Here is a 23,570-nt window from a genome sequence, read left to right as displayed (position 1 = left end):
GTACACACACACCCACACACACCCACACATACCCCTGGCCCTCAGGCTCCCTTCCTGCCCCAGGATGCAACGCTACGCTGCAGTGACGCAGCGGTGTCCTTGTTCAATGTGTTTGTGCGGGCCGAGGAGACTGCAAGGGAACTGCCTGACGGACGGACGGACGGAGCAAGCGCCCGCCGCTTCCTACTCGCTATACGGCGTCGACCCTTCTCTTTATTGAGAGGCGGCGGTGGTCGTGGTGTTCGTGGTGCTTAGAGGCGGTGGAGGTTGGTGGGAGGGAGGGAGGGGGGGCTCAACGGCGGCAGGATGCCTTGGCGGAGAAGCGGACTGGTGGCCCGGCAGCTTCTCTTGGGCAGAGCCAACAGCCGGGCCAAGAGCAGGTAGGATTAATCCCTGATCTGATGGAGCTCTAGACAGTGGGCTGCTGCTGCTGGGACTGGTAGTAGGGCTGGGGGTGGTGGTGGTGGTGGTGGTGCTTGTAGTGGTGCTGGTGGTGGTGCTGGTGGTCGGGTGCTTTAGGTCCGAAGTCTGGGATCAGTGTGCTTTGGTGTTCAGTTGAAAGATTATTTGTGAGAGAGATGAAATGGTTATAAACTTTTATATTTAAACTGTAAAGGTTGATTTATTATTGGCTATTAGTCATGAATTTTATGATAGCCAATTCCAGGACAAACATTTGGCCTCTTTTAAGGTATTCATGCAAGGACATTTGAATAAGCATTGTACCTGCATGGTAATTCACCACTTTATTCGGAAATACTCAAGTTAAGAGGCTTAAAGTGGAATTCTGACAAAGGGATTAAAGATTGTTGCGTTCCAGCGTGGCTTTACCAGCGCTGGCCCGGTGGATTAGGCCTGTTCGTGACCACGCTGACTTGTGTTGTTATTCCCCTTGAAGTAGTGATTAATTAAAGACATGGCATTCTCCTTCATTCTTTTCTGCCGGCCTTTCATTTCCTGTTGATATTTTTTGCGTTACTGTGTACGTCCTATTCACAGAGAACCAATCACGCCACTGTGACATTTGCAGCCTCCATCGTTTGTATCAACAATGGTGCGCTAACACGAGCCTTCTGGCAATTTAATGATCTTGGCAAGGCAAGGCAGGTTTAATTATTGTCACCTATAGTTTAAGAAAATGAGGACAAAGGCCAACCTGAACTATCCACATCCTCATTCTTCCTCCGACTGCAGAGGTAACCCAATACATTGCATGTATTTAGGTCATCCAGGTGATTATTTATTCTGGCTTGAAGCACAGTTATTTTTTGTTAAATAGTTTACTTTTATATAACTTTTTCTTTAAGTCTATCCCATCGTGTGTTCTGTATTTGACTACTCTAAATCAGCACAGAGCCCTGGCATCAAATCTCCTCTACTAAGCCTATTTTTACAAATGTAAGAGAAACAAACAGACAGACAGACTGCAATACAGGTCAGCATCTGGTTGTTTGGAAAAAAACATTGCATGGTGGGATTCCAGTTAGGATCGCAGAGCAACATTCAGATGGTGCTTAATGGAGTTGTGATTAGGTCATAGTAACAGTGGTATTGTTGACAAGCCTGTTTCACTTGAGGAACCAGAGCCTCTCCATGACCATTTCTCTCTCTCTCTCTCTCTCTCTCTCTCTCTCTCTCTCTCTCTCTCTCTCTCTCCCTCTCTCTCCCTCTCTCTCTCTTTTAGTCTCGCTCTTTCCCTTTCTTTTCTCAATGGGACTTTGTCGTTTTCTCTCTGTTAACTGCTCACATGTCATACAGCAAAAAAAAGGAACAACACGTGACTACCAAGGGATTGTAGTAATAATTCCTCCTGGTTCAGGTACGAGGTATCACTAGGCCTTAAACCACAAGTATGTCTATGTAGACATACTTTGCTCCACTCCTATTCCCATATATGGTGTGAATCAGTGTCGAAGCCGTTGCTTGAACTGTAACAGAAAGTAGCAGTTGAACAATGTTTGGTTTGGCGTTTGCTCTTAAAAGTGTGGATTAGGCGACAAAAGGTCATCCTTTGAAACATCTGATGATGTCATTTTGTGTAACAGAATCTGCATTCTTCTACTAACATACCTTGCTTGTAGTAGATTCATAACAGCTGTGAGGCCCCCATGTATAAAATGCCTGCGTCATGCAAGCCGTGCCTAATGTCTATCAGGCCTGAAGAGGGTTAACAGTGCTGGGTTTCAACCAGTTGCGCATGGCAAACATGTCATTCATTTCCATATTTCAGTGTACCCAATCCCCCAAAGATTGGGAGAGGGTGTGTGAGGCCATTGAGGGCTACGTCTAGATGTAAGGGATACAGGCTTTAGGGGGCCCATAACTTTCAGGGCCGGGTGTGTCATCTTCTGGCAGATAACACGGGACGGGACAGGTATGAATGACGCGTTAATGGCTCGCGGTCACACCCCCCTCCTCCTCCCTCCTCCCCTCCCCGGGCCCATTTCTCCTCCCTCTTGCCCCACATTCCTATCAGAGCTTTACTCTGCTGACACTCTGCACTCAAGAAACCCGTTCAGAAGGAAGCGACGAAAAACCTCATCGGGTGTCAGTTGGTCTTATGACCCCCACCTACACACACACACACACACACAAACACACACACACACACACCAACGTGTGCACATACGTACTGAGGAGCTGCGGAGGTATAGGAGGACCTCTTTGGATACGGCAGCAGCACTACAGCTGGACTATAGACCCTCCAGCCTGAGTTGCCATGGCTAGCGGGGAAGCTGCGCCGGTGGCCCCCGCCACACACTTGGCTCTCAACAGACTCCATCGGTTTCGGATGCGTGGGGGCCGTCGTCCGCGCACGCCCAAGAGCTTGAAGCACCGCGGCAGGTAGACAGGCTTTTAGTAATGTTATTTGATTTTGATTGAAACTAGCCTTCCGTTTGGTGCAGAGAGGACCCCATTATCTGAGAAGCAATTATTAGTAATAAGTAGTAGGAGTGTTTGGAATGTCATTCTCTGAATCTGTTTTGCATTGCTGCTTCATTGGGTGACGCAGCCAAGTGTATAGATTCCCCCCCGTGATCAATAATCGATTGATCACGCAGCTCTGTGCTCTGCGGAGGTCTTGTGGTCGGCTGTCTACATGTTGTGTGAGAGGGTGTATAGAGCCAGGCTGAGTGGGACTCTTGTTCTGTTTTTGCAGTTTCATTGCATCTATTGCATCTATTGCTAGGCTACAGTTCACTTTCACACATCTATATAATAACTACGGGTAGCTTATCAAGTGCAGAGTTTCTCAAAGCTTCTCATTACTTTGAGGAATGGAAAAAATAAAGGTATTTTTTTGCAACCAGGACCTCCGACTGTTCCCCCTACAAGATGTTTACGTGTATAATTACAAGCACAATATTTCATAAGAAATTAATGAATAATTTATCTATATTCATATACATGTTACACAGAAACCTACTTCAACACCTGGGGCAGGGAAGCACTTTTACAAACACTTCCCTTACACACATAATGCCTGCAGGGGTTTGAGACTGATTAGATTTATTTGCTCCTTCCGTTTGTTCAACTTTTCAGCTCTAATTTCTTCTCCTTTATGTCCAACCAGACAAATGCAAGAGCTACGTGACTTGGAGAACTTCCTCATCCTTTACCTTAAGGTCAAACGTGGTTGAATTAATATTTTATTTTGTTTATTCCACGCAATGAGTAGTGAATAGTGAGATTAATTGGTTTTAGGTGTAAAAAAAAAACTAAACATGAGTGTTATTAGTATTAATATGAGAAGTAATAGTAATCTAATGGAAATCGTTTATATACTTCTAGTAGTTTTCAAATCATTATTGGCTAATTTCTACTAACTTTAAAACAAGCCGTACTGTGAGCACTCCGGGTCCTGCTGCATCAGCCTGTTGTGCTGTTCACAAGAACAGCAGGACTGGGCCTGGGCTTATGGTGGTCTTGTCGAGCCAATGGAGTCTTCTATGCCCAGGTAGTCTCACAGGAGGGTGTTTCGGCTTGTTACAGCTGGGGGAGGCCAGATGTTGTACAAGAAAAAAGGTGCATGATGCTGTACCTATTGCTGGGTTATGTGCTATATATGACAATGTATTCCACACATTGTTGGCCCACATCAATCTATAATGAGGCTTGCAATGTCTAAATACAATGAGACGATTTATTTAACGATCAAAAACATCTTGGACGAACCCCTTTCAATTATCTCATTGCATACTTCCGCAAACATAGACGAGCCGACTATGAATTCGGGGGGGTGTTGTGAGAAGGGGTGTGTCTCAAGAAGCGAGCCTTAGAAATGCAAAATGCAGAGACCACACAAACGCATCGAGGCAGATGTATTATGCAGACTCGTAAAATGTGACACGTCCACTTAGCAGAGCATCACACATGGTCACGTCTTATGGATGGAGTTTGGTAGAGGCGCGAGCCGCGGCTCCGTCGAGTCTGAGCGCGCTGTCCTCCGCTGGGCTCTATGTGTCTCTTTGTTGTCCCTGGACATGGACCACCCGAGCCACGGATGAAAGGCGCTACCAGAGTTACGGCTTCAGTGACGTTGGTTATAATAACATGAAAACGGCTTAGTTTAACGACTGGTTTAAGTCGGTTTACATTGTGCATGACATCAGTCACGGTCGTTGCGCTATACATTCTTCTTGTCTGCGGACTGAGGGCGTGTGTGACGCCCTTGGTAATACAGCATGTTTACAGTAAGGCAGTGCCATCTAGTGGTTAGAGATGGTACTATTGCCTCCCGGACGCATTTTGCACGAACAAAAGACGCCCCCCTCTTTGTGTGCACAGTCGCCTTCTCCGTTTCCCTCTCCTCGCATCATCCCTCCCTCCGTCCCACTCCTTTTGTCTCTCCTTCAACCTGGACTTGCCTCTTTTTTTTTGCATTCTATCAGTCTGCGCCGGCCTCATCTTCAGCCTTTTCTTCAGTGCTCAAGTGTGTATGTGTATGTTAGATTTCATTTGCTTAATTTCCTGTGCATGGGTTTGATATCATTTTGAGTGTGTGTTAGTACCTGTGTGTGTGTGATTACTCACGTTGCACATGTGTTTATGTGTGTGTGTGTGTGTGTGTGTGTGTGTGTGTGTGTGTGTGTGTGTGTGTGTGTGTGTGTGTGTGTGTGTGTGTGTGTGTGTGTGTGTGTGTGTGTGTGTATTGTTCCCGACAGAGATCCCTGCCCCTCCGAGATGAACCGGGAGCCCTGGGCCAGCAGCACACAGGACCCGACCGCCTCTGAGCACACACTGCACCCACGGGAGGAGAGCTCATCGCCGTCGGCAACCGAGCAGCAGCAGCAGCAGCAGCAGCATCAGGAGCAGCAGGAGCTGCCGGACAAGCTGTGTCTGGACTCCTTTTGGAGCGAGGTGGAGACCATTCGCCAGGGGAGTGGCTACGAGGCGGAGCTGGAGGAGCGTGCCAGGCGGGACTCCAGACAGTCGGAAGGTGAGAGCGAGCAGAGCACCACCTGGTCGTACGGCTCCTTTCCTGCACCTAGCGGTTAGCTTGTGGCGTGTGGACCCAGCCTTGTCCTGTTGGAGGGGTCTGAATGGGAACGGTGAAGGGGAAGCCATGCGTGCGGATGGACAAGATTAGCCTCTGCTGCCATGCCAGTGAGGCTGAATAATTTAGTCTGTTTATTGGCCAGTGTTATGAAGGCTGTGCGACAGGGCAATAGTGTGCATTCACTCATATGCGTGATGGTATTAGGCTAATTATTCACCAGTGGTATCTTGCCTTGTGAACATTACACCATATCATTTATGAGTATATGGTGTATTTTTGTTGTGTGTTATGTGTGTGTGTATGTGTGTGTGTGTGTGTATGCATGCCATGCTTAATGTAATGTGCGCCCACAGTCGTCTCTGTTGCTGCCCATGAAGCGTTGAACCTACGTATGTGTCTGTGCATTCGTTTAGAATACTTGTGCCTCTGTGCATACTCATAAATGCCTCTGTGTGGCGTGTGTGTGTGTGTGTGTGTGTGTGTGTGTGTGTGTGTGTGTGTGTGTGTGTGTGTGTGTGTGCGTGTGTGTGTGTGTGTGTGTGGGTGTGTGTGTGTGTGAGTGTGTGTGTGTGTGTGTGTGTGTGTGTGTGTGTGTGTGTGTGTGTGTGTGTGTGTGTGTGTGTGTGTGTGTGTGTGTGTGTGTGTGTGTGTCCCTCTGTGTGTGTGTGTGTGTGTGTGTGTGTGTGTGTGTGTGTGTCCCTGTGTGTGTGTGTGTGTGTGTGTGTGTGTGTGTGTGTGTGTGTGAGTGTGTGTGTGTGTGTGTGTGTGTGTGTGTGTGTGTGTGTGTGTGTGTGTGTGTGTCCCTCTGTGTGTGTGTGTGTGTGTGTGTGTGTGTGTGTGTGTGTGTGTGTCCCTGTGTGTGTGTGTCCCTGTGTGTGTGTGTGTGTGTGTGTGTGTGTGTGTGTGTGTGTGTGTCCCTGTGTGTGTGTGTGTGTGTGTGTGTCCCTGTGTGTGTGTGTCCCTGTGTGTGTGTGTGTGTGTGTGTGTGTGTGTGTGTGTGTGTCTGTGTGTGTGTGTGTGTGTGTGTGTGTGTGTGTGTGTGTGTGTGTGTGTGTGTGTGTGTGTGTGTGTGTGTGTGTGTGTCCCTGTGTGTGTGTGTCCCTGTGTGTGTGTGTGTGTGTGTGTGTGTGTGTGTGTGTGTGTGTGTGTGTGTGTGTGTGTGTCCCTGTGTGTGTGTGTCCCTGTGTGTGTGTGTGTGTGTGTGTGTGTGTGTGTGTGTGTGTGTGTGTGTGTGTCCCTGTGTGTGTGTGTGTGTGTGTGTGTGTGTGTGTGTGTGTGTGTGTGTGTGTGTGTGTGTGTGTGTGTGTGTGTGTGTGTGTGTGTGTGTGTGTGTGTGTGTCCCTGTGTGTGTGTGTCCCTGTGTGTGTGTGTGTGTGTGTGTGTGTGTGTGTGTGTGTGTGTGTGTGTGTGTCCCTGTGTGTGTGTGTCCCTGTGTGTGTGTGTGTGTGTGTGTGTGTGTGTGTGTGTGTGTGTGTGTGTGTGTGTGTGTCCCTGTGTGTGTGTGTGTGTGTGTGTGTGTGTGTGTGTGTGTGTGTGTGTGTGTGTGTGTGTGTGTGTGTGTGTGTGTGTGTGTGTGTGTGTGTGTGTGTGTGTGTGTGTGTGTGTGTTCAGAGGGGGAGCAGGAGGAGCAGTGGCTGGCTGATGCTGGTCTGTCCAACCTGCTGGTGAGCGAGGGTGCTGCGGAGGATGTGGAGAACGCCGTGCTGCTGTCGACGCTGACGCGCACGCAGGCCGAGGCCGTCCAGCGCCGGCTGGACTCCTACACGCTGTCCCTCCGCAAGAGGAACAAGCCCCCGCCCCGGGACGTCCGGGACATCTTCAACTCCCCCATCACTCAGGTACCACACCTTTCATATGAGCTTTATCAGGAGCTCTATGAAGAGCTCTATGAAGAGCTTCATGGAGAACTTTATGCATTGCTTTATGTAAAGGTTTATTAAGCCTTACCTTGGGGCTTTTTTCAGGTTGTTGCTTATGAGATAGATTCTTTAAAGCAGTTTGTTTTCGTAATTTGTTTCCTTGTTGGAACAGGAACATCTTCACATGCTTCTAATACTTTCATGAATCATTAAAAGGATTAGAAATGTGTTTTGATTCTGTGCAAGAACCTGCTTTAGCTGCAAGATAGTCCATTCAATCCCTGTTATCTGACGGTTACGGGATACCGATGATACCATCGACGGCATCGCCACTACAAACAGCTCACCGTCATAGTGCTAGATATCAGATGGACGCCCATAATCTACATCTAGACGCAATGTAACACGTGTCCACTGACACCCGTCAGCCTCCCAGGGGGCAGGCCTTTGGTCACTCGGGGACAGTAGTTCAAGGACACAGTGGAGCGGTCTATCCCCCTGGTGGTCAGCGATGTCATTGCAGTAGAACGACGACACGTTTAGCGGTCCATTCCCATGGTGCTAGTTGTCGGCAGGTCCCGGAAATGCTGTCACCGTCGACCGGTGTGTGTGTGTGTGTGTGTGTGTGTGTGTGTGTGTGTGTGTGTGTCTCTGTGTGTGTGTGTGTGCGTGTCTGTGTGTGTGTGTGTGTGGCCTCACCTGTCATGTTCCATCTGTGGCCCCTGACTCATGGGGACAAAGAGGGCTTTCTGGTGTAAATGCCATGCTTTGTCCGGTCCATCTGAGCAGCCCGCTGAGGGGGGACCACCGTCCTCTGATTGTTATCGGCACTCTGTCAATGGGTACGAAAAAATATGTTGTTTGATATCGATAAACTCTGACCTGTATTCCCAGTGGTAAAATAAAAGGTTGTTTCTAAGTATCATTTCAAACAATACCTGGTTCACAGTTGTTTTTTTGATTTTTGTGTTAGTTGTTGTTGCTCCTTATTTTATGGGGTTCCTGTGTGTGTTTAAAATATCGTGTTTTATATGTGTACATTTTTATTTGTGCTCCTTCGCTAGACGTTTGGGTCCCAGCACGGTGAAGGCCGAGCTCAAGACAACATGGCGTCCGTGGCCAAATCACCGCTGTCAGGTGAGAGCTCACAGCAAAACAGCCAAACAAGGATCGCCTCTAAGAAGTCTCAGCCAGTCAGATGAACAGCAGATCAGATGTGGTGTGATTGTGATTGGCTAGATGGTAATCATCTTTGCCTGTCCAGCTCAGGCCTACCGATAATGATGGATCAATCACTGGTTCACATTGATATCGATTATGATGAGATAAAGATGCCACTGAACATGGTTACTGTTTATAGTTCTAGGTTTATGATACCTGTCCTTTGTGAACAAGGTTATTGTTAGGAGCTTTTGGTCATAGTTAGTGGGAAGTATTAAACACAAAACCAGAAACACTCAAGGTGTCACAGCTCAACAATTGCCATAATCCATCTTTTTATAAATAAATAACTTGGGAAAGTTTGTCCAAATGTACACTCGGTTATAAAGCATTTGTATTATGTAATGGCTAGAGGGAGAATTTTCCATCGGCTGACAAATCTGATTAAGTTAATTGACGGAAACATTGCTGAAATTCTAGAGAACCTAAAACAGTTGAAAAAAATGATTTGGAAACCAGTTTGGCTCCTGCCTATGCCACATCTGATAGATGCCGTAGCTTCCCTGTCAGATACCCACATTCACACGCAAATACACACACTGAAAGCTGCTACAACAGTGAAACAATTCAATGCAATCCAGGACATGAATTGGAACTAATATATAGTTTGTATGTGTGTGTGTGTGTGTGTGTGTGTGTGTGTGTGTGTGTGTGTGTGTGCGTGCGTGCGTGCGTGCGTGCGTGCGTGCGTGCGTGCGTGCGTGCGTGCGTGCGTGCGTGCGTGCGTGCGTGCGTGCGTGCGTGCGTGCGTGCGTGTGTGTGTGTGTGTGTGTGGTTGTGTGTGCGCGCACACAGTGGTTCGTACAGAGCAGCAGCAGAGTGGTCTGAAGGAGGAGATCTTCATCACAGATGTGGCCTACTGTGATCAGGCAGCCATTTTCCTGAAGCAGGCCAAGCTCCCCCAGAGCAACAGCAGGAAAGAAGAAGGAACCCTGCCTGTAAGGCCACTCACACACTCTCCCACACTTTCCCACACATGTCTCTCTCTCTCTCTCTCTCTCTCTCTCTCTCTCTCTCTCTCTCTCTCTCTCTCTCTCTCTCTCTCTCTCTCTCTCTCTCTCTCTCTCTCTCTCTCTCTCTCTCTCTCTCTCTCTCTCTCTCTCTCCTCCCTACACATACACTCACATCAGGTCTTCCAGGTTTGGATAGTTTCTATTTACCATTTAAGGACAATGGAATTGCTATTGAGTGTCACTGTTATTATGCAGAGAATCCATGGGGAACAGGAAAACGTATGAAATGTTACAGCAAAATAATGTGACATATAGTGGCCTACTTTTACCATTCAAGTGTTTAGGGAAGTAGATGCTGTGGATTCTGAAAACAATCAAAATATAATAACAAGGTTTTGATTTGACTCAAATTCTGTCTTGGTTACTATTCTGAGAATGAGCTTTCAAGTATAAGAACGGGACCTTTATTCAGAATATTCGTACAATGTGTTTGGATTACAGCATTGTTTTTGGGCGTATTACAGCCTTGTGTGTGTTCATAGTTTCATGGCCCGTCTGTAATGAGCACACATACTTTATGATTTAATCCAGTTCTAATGAGCTGGCTGTTGTTTGTTAGATAACAGGGATAAACAGAGGAGATGAATGAGGGCTCTTAGCTCAGCACAATGGCATGTGTGTGTGTGTGTGTGTGTGTGTGTGTGTGTGTGTGTGTGTGTGTGTGTGTGTGTGTGTGTGTGTGTGTGTGTGTGTGTGTGTGTGTGTGTGTGTGTGTGTGTGTGTGTGTGTCATTTAGGTTTGAACACATTTCATAGTGAGATAGCATCTCGACAGGAGGAAATGTACATGCCGTAAATTAGGGGTGTAAAAACACTTTCCAAATGTGGTGTGGATTCACCTCCCTAGCTCTGTTCTCTTCCTCAAAGATATATCCTACATTTTCCTCTTCTCTTTATTCAAATATGGAATATGGAACATCCAAAGAGAGAGAGAGAGAGAGAGAGAGAGAGAGAGAGAGAGAGATACATGTGTTTCTCTCTTCTCCTACCCTCTCTCTCTGCGCACCCTGTTTGTCTCTTTAAGCTCTGTTTTAGTGTATTATATGCACCAGGTCTGTATTTCTCTGACCACTTTCGTACAGGACTCAATTCTGTAACAAACTTTTAGAAAAATGATTGTGTGTCCGTCCCTTCACGGCCGCGTGCTCTGGGCTTCAGTCTCAAAGCGTTGTGTGTCCCATTTCTGCAAACTGCACATTCCATTCCAGCTGTAAAGGACGGTCATCTGAAGCTCCCTCTGTCCGTCTCTCTCTCTCTCTCCCTCTCGGCCTCTCAGAGGGTGGTCTGCCCCCAGTGCCGCCTGGGCGTGACCCGGGTGCAGGACCTGTCCCCGGGGGACCTGAAGAAGGTGCGTCAGCTGGCGCTCATCGACATGACGGCGCTCAGCGACCTGCTGGAGCTGGAGGTCAAGAGGCAGAAGATGTCCAAAAGGAAGATGGCAGGTAGGCTGCGGACCGGAGTAGACACCCGCTCACAGGCATGCACACACGCACACACATTCACAAATATCCACAAAAGTCACACGTGCACACATCCAAGCACGTGCACTCATACACGTGCGCACGAATGCACGCACATACACATAAAAAAATACACATGCTCAAAAGACACAGAAAAGACAGACATACAGCCACATACACAAAAGATAGAGACAAGACAGATACACACACACTCACATATAGTTACCCTCATATCGACCCAGGAGCACAAACACAAACAAACACACACACACACACACACACACAAACATACAAAAAATACACAAAAAAGACACATAAACCCATGTACACAAAGAAACAGACAAGACAGACACACACACACATAGTTACCCTCACATTGACCACGCACACAGGAGCACACACAGAAACGCACAAACACACACAAGAAAACACACACACGTACACAAAACGCACATAAGCACACAAACACAAAAAGAAAGACATACACCTACCTACATAAAAGACACAGAAAAGACAGACTCACCCACACACACCCACACACACACAGACACACAGTTACCCTCACAGTAGTCTGGCTGAACGGAAGTGGACAGCGTCTATTGCCTAGCGTCGGATTTGGCCGCGACTCCTCCCCTTCCGGTTTCTCCCCCTCAAACTCGGAAACTAGGCAGCATGGCGAGTTTTGAAGAGGACTGCTCATGGGACTGCTGCTTCCCGGGCTTAGCCCCGCCCTAGACGATTGTGATTGGTTTAAAGAAATAAAAACAGGCCCGCCCAGTTTCCCCACGTATAGACGGCTCGAGGTAGCGTGGCTCCAGACCATTCTACTTGCTGTAGTTTGGTCTGGCTTTGCGAGACTACCCTCACAGTAACCTACGCACACAGGAGCACACAGACAGACACACACACATACACACACACACACAAAAACAAAAACAAAAAAGACGCACACACACACACATAAAAGACAGACGTACACTCACATACACAGAAAAGACACAGACAAAACAGACTAATACACACACACAGATAGTTACACCCACACCGACTTAAGCACACAGGATCACACGTCACACACACACGTCACTCACACACACACACACACACACACACACACACACACACACACACACACACACACACACACACACACACACACACACACACACACACACACACACACACACACACACAAACAGAAGCACAACACTTTGAACAGCAATTTAAAACCTATATAAAAAATCAATCCATGCAGAATGTTTAACACCAGCTACACACCCAACCACAAAGATACAATCGTGCACACATTATTGTGGCCACCAGAGGGCAGTGTTGAGCCCTGTTAGTACAGACGAATATACGATCAGGCAGAGGGAGTGTTGAAGGTGAAAGTAAGGTTGACAGTTATAACAGCCCACCGTTTTTCCCTCCTCAGAGAGCGCTCTGTTTGGAGTGCCCCTGGCAACGCTACTGGAGAACGACCAGAGAGTCAAGCCCAGCACCACCACACCTCTCCTCCTGCAGGCGGTGAGCACCAATCACCCGCTCGCTCAAGTCACCGTTTTGTTGTGATAATTTGGAGAGCTCATGTTGCATTGCAGCCCGAGCATATCATAAGTGGTCGGAGAATGAGTCATATGAAAGCAGGAATTAAATAGAACCAAACGGTCTTTCTCCTAATTATCACATTTATTTTTTGATTTGATTTGATCTTAATGTGGTTAGGTTCAGTATACATTATTTATCTAGTTAATACCTCCAACATCTATGTTCTTTCCCACAACATATTCATTGCTTTGTTGGACGGCTTACCAGAATTCATTGTAATGTCTGCATCTGGGCCACACCCTGGCTCTGGTATCAGTTACCAGGTACCACCAGCGGGGGCAGCCAAGCGCTACATATCACCCGGCAAATCAAATGACTCTTTCCAGCTCCTTCGCTTGTTTCTCATTCCTTATGTCATTGAATTGGTTTCTATTTGTTTCTGCAGTTACTGTCGTTCCTGGAGAAGAAAGGGGTCGAGTCCGAGGGCATTCTGCGGGTACCCGGCTCTCAGTCCAGAATCAAGGTGACCCAACTGTCCCTCTCTATGAAACATGACGTAGCAGTAGCAGTAGCAGTTGTAGCAGTAGTAGTAGTGGTGGTAGTAGTGCCTTTGAATCTAGCAGGGACTGTCGAATCAATGAACTACTAAGTAAAATGAATGTACTTGCTCGTTGGTTATTTACCAAAATTGTCTGAACATGTGTTTGGTCTCTCAAACATAATCAGCAAACATCAGCAGCATACAGGAAGGTGTGTGTCTATCTTAAACCTGACCACAGGTCCCTTCAATCGACTACCTTAACGGGTTCTTTGTAGGTGACATATAATACCACCAGGCGTGAGTGTGATAAGCCGTTACAAGCTGGGGAGAAATTCTGCCTCTTCTGACATCACAAGTGGGCGTGTCCACCTATAGATCGGTCTACCAGCCTACCCAGTGGACTGTAGCCAACGTTACTCATCTAAACTGTACACATCGAGGTGGACACGCCCAACTGCGTCGTCAGAAGAGGCATACTTTCAAAACGTCTTGTAACGGCTAATCTCACCTCAGAGCCTCAGCCTGGGGGTGTGAGCGCCATGAGCAACATGCTGACGTGTGTCTCCTCTCCCTCTCCTCCCCAAGCTGCTGCAGCAGACCCTGGAGACCACCTTCTACTCCGGGGGGGTGGACTGGGACGAGGTCAGCCCCAACGACGCCGCCGCCCTGCTCAAAAAGTTCATCCGGGAGCTTCCGTCGCCGCTGCTCACCGCTGAGCACCTCAACACCTTCAGCGCCGTCAGAGGTGAGTCGCAGGGCCCCGGCCCCCCCCAGGCCCCGCCCCCACCAGGCCCCGCCCCCCCCAGGCCCCGGCCCCCCCCAGGCCCCGGCCCCCCCCAGGCCCCCCCCCCCCAGGCCCCGGCCCCCCCCATGCCCCGGCCCCCCCAGGCCCCGGCCCCCCCCAGGCCCCGGCTGGCTGCCTATTGGCTGTTGATCACAGTGTGATCCCAGTGTGAGTGGGAGAGGAGGTTTGCCCACCAAGGACCCAATATGGCCGCTATGTGAACTAGAGAGAGATGGATATTGTTCTTTAATGGAGATTGAAATTCGTCGTCCCATGTACACAAAACAGTGGAATAATCAATACATAAATGGTGTTATCTGTGGTTTTATCTATTTTCCTTTGGTATAGTGTTATCAATACCTAGGGGCTAATGGGCCATTGTTTTTGCTGGTCTTTATTTATTATTTGAGTTCAACTGGTAAACATAAAAAAATTGTAATGCATCCAAGTATTTTTAATAAAACCCGTTTTCAAATTGATTAGCCATTATGCCGCGTTTCCACTGCAGGGTGCGGAACGGATCGGATCGCAAAGGGGCGGTAGGGAGGGGGCAGTATAGCCCAGCTCAGTTCCGAGGTCGCGTTTCCACTGCCGACAGTACCCTTGGTGGTAGGCCGGATGTCAATCGCCGCGGCAGCTACGTAAACATCGTAAACAACGTCTTCCTCCGCAAGAATGCAGACAAACGTCTCCACCTCCTTGTTCGCCCAAGCAAGCTTTTTACGCGACATGTTAATTGTAAAGAATAATACCTCGAGGCTACTGTTTGTTTGTTTTTATCCCCGCGTCACCCGGAAGTGACGATTCTGTCGACCAATCAACGGAGGGGGGGTGTAGCTAGAATTCCAGGGTACCCTTTCAGGCGTCTGGTCTCGTTTTGGGTACCGCAACGGAGGAGTCCCTAGAATGGGGTCGGAACGGGTACGGCAAAGTCCGGGTCACGCCCACTTTTGGCGGTGGAAACGCGATCCGACCCGCACCTTTGCGATCCGATCCGTTCCGCACCCTGCAGTGGAAATGCGCCATTAGAGTGTCTTTTGAGAAGACCATCTCATCAAAGGAGTGTCCTTCATTAAGACCCTACTCATCCCAGCCTGGGCACTTCATCTGTGGCTAATCAACCACACAACAATCACATCGACACGTCCTCCTCCTCCTCCTCCTCCTCCTCCTCCTCCTCCTCCTCCTCCTAGGCTCTGCTCAGCCACTCCCTACTCTCGAATGGAGGGAGTCTGTGTCGTCAACGTTCACTGCGATGCCCCACCTGTCCTTAGCTTATCTCCGTGGCTCTCACTAAGATGATCCTCCATTAAGATGTAAAGGGCTGATAACCCGATTCTTCTGCAGCGTTGTGTCGAACCCAAAAGGTTCAACGACTTGAACTTAAAAGTGAGTCTCTGGAACAAAGGCAGTGTACTACAGGGTTAGATGTAGGGCTGTGGTGCATGCGGGGTGGGAAATGAGTGTGTTTTGGTTGCTGGTGATGAATGATGTGTATGAGCACCAAGACATACGCTAACAAAATCCTAATGGCCGGCTGTCACAATGCCATTAATCTTTTACACATCCTATTATTCTGGGGGCAAACCGAGAGGAAATGAGTACTGTGTATGACAGTGTGTGTGTCTGTGTGTGTGGGGGTGTGTGTACACTCACAATCTCTTATTAATATATATGTTCTCCTCTTCTTTCCCTGCAGACATTACAGAGCTGAAACAGAAGCTCCACATGTTGAACCTGCTGATCCTGCTGCTGCCAGAGCCCAACAGGAACACACTCAAGGTACACACACACACACACACACCCCCTCACCCTTACCCTCACACTCACAGTCACACTCACACTCACAATCGCATACACATAAACACAAACACGGTGTGTGTGTGTCTGGCCAATCTGTGCGTTTGAAGGCCCGCGGGCCCTGTACGCACGCCTGCACGCACACACGCACCGGCATGCTTGCATGACTACTTCCATGTGGTGCTGTCGTTCTGCATATCCGTGCTCTGCTTCCGTGACTTCACCATCTCCCTTCTCTCTCTCTCTCTCTCTCTCTCTCTCTCTGTCTGTCTGTCTGTCTGTCTGTCTGTCTGTCTGTCTGTCTGTCTGTCTGTCTGTCTGTCTGTCTGTCTGTCTGTCTGTCTGTCTGTCTGTCTCTGTCTCTGTCTCTGTCTCTGTCTCTCTCTCTCACCCCTCGGCAGGCTCTGCTGGAGTTCCTCAGCAAGGTGGTGTCGAGGGAGAGGAGGAACCGGATGACCCTGTGGGCGGTGGCCACCATCATGGCGCCCAACCTGTTCCTGCACAAGGCCGTGCCCAGCCGGCTGACGGACGGCGGCGCCGAGAAGGGCCACGCCGAGAAGGCGGCCGACATCATGAGGCTGCTGATCCGCTACCAGGACCTGCTCTGGACGGTCAGTGGTGCCCCCCCTGGGGGCCGGGGGGGAGGCGGGACGCAGTCCGACAGTGGCGGCCCCTCGGTGACATGGTGTCGAATGGAACGGGAGCCCACGTCCGCCCGCTTACGCGTTGTTCCTCTGACCTCAGATTCCCAACTTCCTGATGAGCCAGGTGCGCAAGCTGAACGAGAACAGCAACCGCCGCTACCAGTTCTACGACCGCCGCATCAAGAACCTGCTGAGGAAGATCCACACGGACACCAGAGACAAGCCCGAGAAGAACACCTCCGAGGTCTGTCCCCCAGTCCGTACACTATGTCCTATGTCCTAGTTCTAACCAGAAGAACACCTCCGAGGTCTGTCCCCCAGTCCGTACACTATGTCCTATGTCCTAGTTCTAACCAGAAGAACACCTCCGAGGTCTGTCCCCCAGTCCGTACACTATGTCCTATGTCCTAGTTCTAACCAGAAGAACACCTCCGAGGTCTGTCCCCCAGTCCGTACACTATGTCCTATGTCCTAGTTCTAACCAGAAGAACACCTCCGAGGTCTGTCCCCCAGTCCGTAGACTATGTCCTATGTCCTAGTTCCACCCAGAAGGACATCTCTGAGGTCTGTCCCCCAGTCTGTACACTATGTCCTATGTCCAAGTTCTAACCAGAAGGACACCTCCAACGTCTGTCCCCCAGTCTGTACACTATGTCTCATGGCTTATCCCAGTTTCATCCAGAATAATTCTGTTATGATGACGAAGACTATATTTAAGAAAGAGATTATTTGGGTCACCCCGGTGGCTCAGCGGGTAGAGCGTGTACCATACAGGCTCAGTCCTGAACGCAGCGACCTGGGTTTGATCCTGCTCCTGCTCTTTTGCTGCATGTCCTCCCCTTTGTCTTCCATGCATTCATCTTGATCTCACTCTATAATAAAGCATGAAAAAGCATAGAAAGCGATTATTCTTTTATTTAATCATTTTCTAAGAACTTGCATCCGCACAAAATCCTGACACCATTTTCCGCTAGAGTCAATTTGTAAAGCATCCCAATTGATTGCGTACGACTGGGCTTGACGTAGAACCCTTGTGTTGCTGCGGTGGTGCAGCCGTGCCGGACGGTGAAGGTGCAGGTTGGAGACCTGGTGAGCAGCACCATGGAGGTCCAGGTCACCGTCACCTCCAGGGCCTCGGACCTGCTGGCCCAGTTCCACAGGCAGTTCCTCCGCAGCCCCGACAAGAGCAAGGGCAAGCTACGGCGGTAAGGAGAGGTCTAGCTACGGTCAACATGTGGAGCACTTGTTCCCTTATTCCTCATTTCCTACGTAGTGAACACTCTTTAGTACACTATTGCTATGGTGTTTAGGGGGTATAGGGGTATAGGGGGGAATTCGGGCCCCAATAATCCCCCGGAAATCTAGCGGTTAGACTAGATTACAGTGCATTATGGGTATTAAGTAGTGCACTAAATGTTGACCCAGATTTGTACGCTCACATTTCACTACAAAACGCCACAAAATGGTGAAACCTTAAATGCTGCACTATCATGAATCAAGTCAATCCATCTCCAAAAGGGTACATTCGAGGAGATAACCTTTTTGCTAAATCGTCAGTGGTACTTCCTAGCGTGACAAACACTAAGGAGTGAACAAACATGCATTGATTATTGTTGTATGATTGTATATGTAATGACCCTAACAAAGCATGCCTGACCAAAACAATTACCAAAAAATAATTACCAAAATATGAGCATGTGCGTAGTAATAATAATAATAATAATCCTAATATCCCATCTCCATAGGAACGGCTCCACGGTCTATCCGGACTGTGCCATCTATGAAGTTGGAGGGAACATTGGTAGGTAGAAACCACGCAAACATCAAAGTCCCTCTCCTAATCTGAGTGGAGAGTGGGTAAAATGTGCATGTCTTTCTGCTCGCTGGGCTAATGAGGGCGTACGCATTGAACTGATGGCGTGAAGCGCCAGAGAGAGAGAGAGAGAGATCCAGGCAGGGCATCTGCAGCTATCCGAGCAGACAAATGCTCATCGCACACATGTAGAGCTACGTGCCTGGGCAGCGGGCTGGCTGCACAGATGTACCGAACAGCGGACACCTGTCGGTAGCTGTCACATAGTTTGATTCAAGTTTACCTTTGTGCAGGGGGAGGGAAGAAATGAATAGCTTCGTATCCCATGTTTTCAGTCCAGATTATGTTGTTTTTTTCCTTCATAATATTACGATAAGGGGCATGTTGGATTGGATTCTCAAGCAGGCGTGTATGCATCCAAGAGGTTCTGTGGGATTCCGATTTAGCTTGACATATCTCAAATATTGTTGTCGATCAGTTCAGCAGTACTAGAAGATACAAGAAGCAGTGTTATATTAGTGACGGATAACCGGTGGTTTGGTGTCAGGGAAGCCTACCTGAGCCTTACTGATGAGGGCTATGGAGGACAAAAAAGGTTGGGTTTGTTGCTCTAGATCATCATTGCTATTAACAATTCTGCCTCGTGCTAGAACCTAGAAACATGATTTCGTTTTTTTGACATTCCCTCTGATGTTTGCTCAACTTCCGATGTCCTGTCTTGCTTTCTGGATGTGTGTGTGCGTGTGCGCTTGTATGTGTGTGTGTGCGCGTGTAGGTGAGCACTGTGTGGACCCCAACACACACCTTCTGGACCTTTACAACAGCAACCCTGCGGGAGAGTGGGTGATCAAGATGAGGCCCAACGCAAGCAGAGGGCTGTGATGGCACCCCCCACCCACCACGCACCCCACCCATCCACGCCGTCACCCAATCCATCACCCACCCCATCGCAGGACAGGGACCCCCTGTTTTATGACTTTCTCCGGGCCGAGACACAGACGGGGGAGGGGGGGGGGGGGGGGGGGGGGGGGCGGGGGGATACGAATGGTTGTATAGTAGTCCCGCCCACCAGGCCCCTCACCATACCCCCACATCGCCCTCCTCCGCCCTCCCTCCGCCGTTACTTCCCCCCCCCCCCCGCGTTACTGCGGCGTCGCACTGCAGCAGTAGCAGCCAGGTTTGGTCACGTGACTCAGGACTTCCAATCGGGAGCCGGAGGGGGGAGGGGGAAGGGGAAGGGGAGAGGAAAGCGACCATTTGGCATGGCAGCGATGCTCTGGGGGCGATAGACCCCGACCACGAGAGAGAACAGATGGGGCCCTGCAGCTCCCCGAGCGAGGAGCGCCAAGCGGCTGCATTCCATCGACGCAGCGGCCCAAAATGGAACCGCTTTTCGCTGTGTGTCCGGCCTGTCACCCCCCCCCCCCCCCCCCCACCAAAAGTGTTCATATCAGTGGAAAGCCGGTGTAGATCCCTCATTCGTCGGTTTCCTCTGCTTCCAGGGAGGAGGGGGGAGTCCTGCTCCTTCGCTGACATTATCAAAACCAATGAACATGTGCGGAGAAAACAACAGACTTTCTTTTTTCTTTTCTTAAAACGCCTTCGTACCGAAGGCCTTAGTGTCTCATCCTCAACGGCACCTTTTTGTACTCTGTAAAAAAAAGAAAAAAAGGGAGTGGACAGGGACAGAGAGCGGAGCCGGTCTCCAGCCTTCTGTCTCATTTTTATGTGTAGTTGTTTTTTTTTTTTACAATGTCGAGTTCCCGAAGCGACTCTTGTGATGTCGAAGTGATTATTTATATTAAGGATGTGATGATGATGATGATGATGATGATGATGATGATGATGTTGTGGTTGTTGCGTCTGTATTGCTGAATGTATTGTATTCATGATGAGTAACTTTAGGACGACCACAGAGTTGTGTCCCTCAGTAGCTTGGGGGTCGTGTGAATATCATAATGAGAATGTTCCCTTACATGTATGTTATTCGTTTTTGTTTGCTTCCAACTTGTCTCTCTCTCACCTGTGTATTGTATTTCATCCAAACAACTAGCAGTACTCCTTAACTAATCACATTTCACTTGTAAATATTGCTTGTTCTTGCTCAACTCCATCTTGAATGAACGTTGAAATAGACATACTGGCTGTTGTGGCTCATTTCACTGTATCGCCTCTGATTGTATTTCTTCCATGCTCATAACACACACACACGCGCGCGCGCACACGCACACACACACACGCACACACACAGGACGCCGTTCGAGAGAAAACCAATCGAATGCAGGAAACGACTCGTGCGCCTTGTCACTTATTAGTCCAGATGGGAGCCATGTTGCGGTGGAGAAGGGTGCGGTGGCGCCTGCCCGCCGCCATTTTGTGAGTAAGCGAGCGAGTGTGAAACTCAATAGGTGGCGTAATGACAGGCCGGGCTTGGCCGCATCCATCACCCTCCCTGGCTTCCATCTCCCGTCCCCCCCCCCCCCGTCCCCCATAATGGCCCATAATGACGCTGTCGCGGCGCCTGCACCCGCACAACGCTGCAGCGGCTGCAGATAAAGGAGAAGGTAATAAATGGCTGTTATAAATTCTACTGGCCCTCCTGCACACCACACTGTGCGTATGTATGTATGTGTGTGTGTGTGTGTGTGTGTGATTTTTTGTGTGTGTATTTGGGGGGTCGTTCATGCATGTATGTGTGTGAGGGTGATAATGTATGCGTGAGTGTGAAAGTATGCGTGTGGGTGTGCAAGGGTGTGTTTGTGTGTGTGCATGTTGGTTCGCCTCTGTTTGTGTGTGTGGGTGTTTGTGTGTGTGTGTGTGTGTGTGTGTGTGTGTGTGTGTGTGTGTGTGTGTGCGTGGGGAGGGGGGGGAGAGAGTGTGCTTGTGAGTGTGTGCATGTGTGTCGGAGTATGTGTGTGTGTGTGTGTCGAGCTTCATTACACAAGTCCAATCGGGCCGTCCCAGGGTCCAAGGCACAGTTCAGTGCCCCGGCACAAAGCACGGCTGATGATGGAGACTCTGCTGCTGCCTTCTGCTGACAATAATCAAGTGAACTAGGTCACCTTCTGAAGCCCCCCCCTCCCCCCAGAGGGCTTCAGCAACGTGTCACTGTATACTACACCACCATGGAACCTGCGCACACCACACACACCACACACGCGCACACGTCCAGTGTGAGCAGACACAAACCTTCATGTGAACTATGTACAGAGGGGGTGATTGAATAGGTGTGACCCACAGGGTGTGTGTTGCTGAGTCAGATCCGGCTTCTGTTTGTGAGCCTGATGTGATTCTTCATTCTCCAGGGCAGAATATCGAATATGGTTGATATCAGTGTAACAGTGCTACATAGTGTGTATAAGGAATAGGTTATATTGTGGATATGTGTTTGATGGTAGAGAAAGGTATACAGCCTGGCATTGTTTCCAATGCCTCAAGTTTATTTCAATGGCCAGTAGCTAACAGAAATTGTAGGCAAGTATTTATTTGTGTACCTATTTGGTGACATCTTTTTTGTATTTTGTTTAAATTATTGCCAATATATATTTCCAAATATGTATTGCAACCTTATTTAATTGTTCCAGTCCAAAAGGAATGGCTATTAAAAAAACAATTTATGATGCATTATGTCCACATCTAACCTCAGTCTTTTTTGTACAGAAGTGACAGACGATGACTCAATCTTATATTTTCTAGATTGTGTTCATGTTATTTTATTCTCTAGAACACCAGTGAGCCAGACCCGCGACAGGCGAAGGCTCCTTCAGCGGGCTGTAGATCTAAATGACTGTAATCAATGGATGAATAGCAATCAGCCGCTTTGTCTGTAGCGCGCGCCCGCAGAACGCCTGACCCCTGAGTTCTCCTCCGCCAATCAGCCGCGTGAGTTCCATTCACAGCTAATTACGGCCTGCACTCAGAGGCACGCCGCTCCCGGGCTCCTGACGGAGGAGAAACGGGCATGTCCTGGTTTATTTTATTTTCCCCTTGAATGGGGATTAACTTGTGACATGAATGGCAGAATAGCCTACACTGCTGTTAGGGAGATGTTTATTTCCCTCCCAGGTAACTGATATCTGATGTTTGGCTATTAGCGACCCCAAATACCTTTCGTGTGTGATGCGCTAATCACAGACCAGAAATTGTTGCAGTTCTTATTAAGATACATACATACATACATACATACATACATACATACATACATACATACATACATACATACATACATACATACATACATACATACATACATACATACATACATGATAACTTAATAGCGTAGGCTACTTCACAAGGAATTACTAATGATCTAAGAAAATAGAGGTCAGCCCTTTTGGAGACTGCAATCTCCATTCTCTATAACCCCCCTCTCCTCTTCTCCCCTCCTTTCTCAAACTCTCTCTTCCATCTCTGTTCGCAGCCAGGGGTGAAATCCAAGCGTTTATCTGTAGCATCCAGCCCCAGTGTCTCCTAGCAACGGAGAACGGATCATTTAACCGCCTCATGGTCTATTTTCTCCTCCCCAGTTTCCGCGCGTGTGCCAACCAGCTTTTTTATTCATGTTCGATGTGCTCAATTCAGAATCTTAAACTATACCAACGCATTTTTTTTTGTGTTGCACTTGTCCCCCCCCCCCCCCCCCCCCCTCCCGCCTTTTAGAAGCACTCAACCCTATCAATGGTCGCACTTGAGGCGGACAGACAGCAGGAGTGGCTGCGCTGTCAGCGCGTGTCACTCCAGGATTCAGCAGGTGCATTGAGCGCGCGTACAATCAATGCGGGACGACAGGACCTGGCCCTCGGTCTGAAAGCCTCGCGCAGAATCAATTAGCATTTAAATAATGAAGCGCGTGACGAAGAGAACGCTATCTCTCGTGGAGAGGCAGACAGGCCAGCAGTTAGACAGGCAGGCCGCGCGCCACTGGGTGTTGATAAATCTGCATGGAGGGGCGCTCTGATAGGGTCAAAAGAACATCAGAGATATTCAAATGTCTATTTAAAAGGCACGTTTTAAAGAAAGGAATTTAATTAAAAAGAGAAACAATAAATATACACAATATGTAAAAAAATAGCAGAGCTCATAAAATAATATTTCCATTAAAAAGTGCTGTTAATAAAATGTATAATTAAAGATAAAAAGACTGAATGAAAATAATCTCTATTTATCAAGCATTGTCCCTCGCAGCAAATATGCTGAAAGGAGGCCTTATCCGTTTCAGATAACCCTGATGAGAGATGTATCCAGCCAATTATAAATGGGGATTTAATGTAGCTCTTCTGGATGTTTTATTAAAAATAAAATTTTCATCAATTCAGAGAAAGGAATGGCCGATTCTAGTTTTATTAGTGCAGCAAATAAAATAAAATGAAAGAATAAAGGAATATGCCT

General features: G+C 48.5%; 1 protein-coding gene across 7 annotated transcripts; it reads left to right on the top strand.

Annotated features, from left to right (window-relative positions):
* On the top strand, window positions 1-21,809 carry LOC132470553 (rho GTPase-activating protein 40). 7 transcript variants are annotated; one of them, XM_060069266.1, is made up of 16 exons: window positions 1-380; window positions 5,166-5,440; window positions 7,112-7,338; window positions 8,424-8,496; window positions 9,376-9,518; window positions 10,869-11,034; window positions 12,488-12,579; window positions 13,046-13,123; window positions 13,727-13,886; window positions 15,625-15,707; window positions 16,127-16,336; window positions 16,470-16,613; window positions 17,396-17,574; window positions 18,115-18,170; window positions 18,958-21,017; window positions 21,055-21,809. In XM_060069266.1, the coding sequence occupies exons 1-15, from the start codon at window positions 307-309 to the stop codon at window positions 19,062-19,064; spliced, it is 2,067 nt and encodes a 688-aa protein (XP_059925249.1). In that variant the 5' UTR covers window positions 1-306; the 3' UTR covers window positions 19,065-21,017; window positions 21,055-21,809. The 7 variants fall into 7 exon arrangements, with proteins under 7 accessions (XP_059925249.1, XP_059925248.1, XP_059925250.1 ...); XM_060069265.1 differs by lacking the exon at window positions 1-380 and adding an exon at window positions 1,677-2,844; XM_060069267.1 differs by lacking the exon at window positions 1-380 and adding an exon at window positions 2,876-3,958.
* The last annotated feature ends 1,761 nt before the right edge of the window (window positions 21,810-23,570 follow it).

Source organism: Gadus macrocephalus, chromosome 13 (genome assembly GCF_031168955.1).
Source record: "Gadus macrocephalus chromosome 13, ASM3116895v1".
NCBI lineage: Eukaryota > Metazoa > Chordata > Actinopteri > Gadiformes > Gadidae > Gadus > Gadus macrocephalus.
This window is presented reverse-complemented; position numbering and strand designations above follow the sequence as displayed.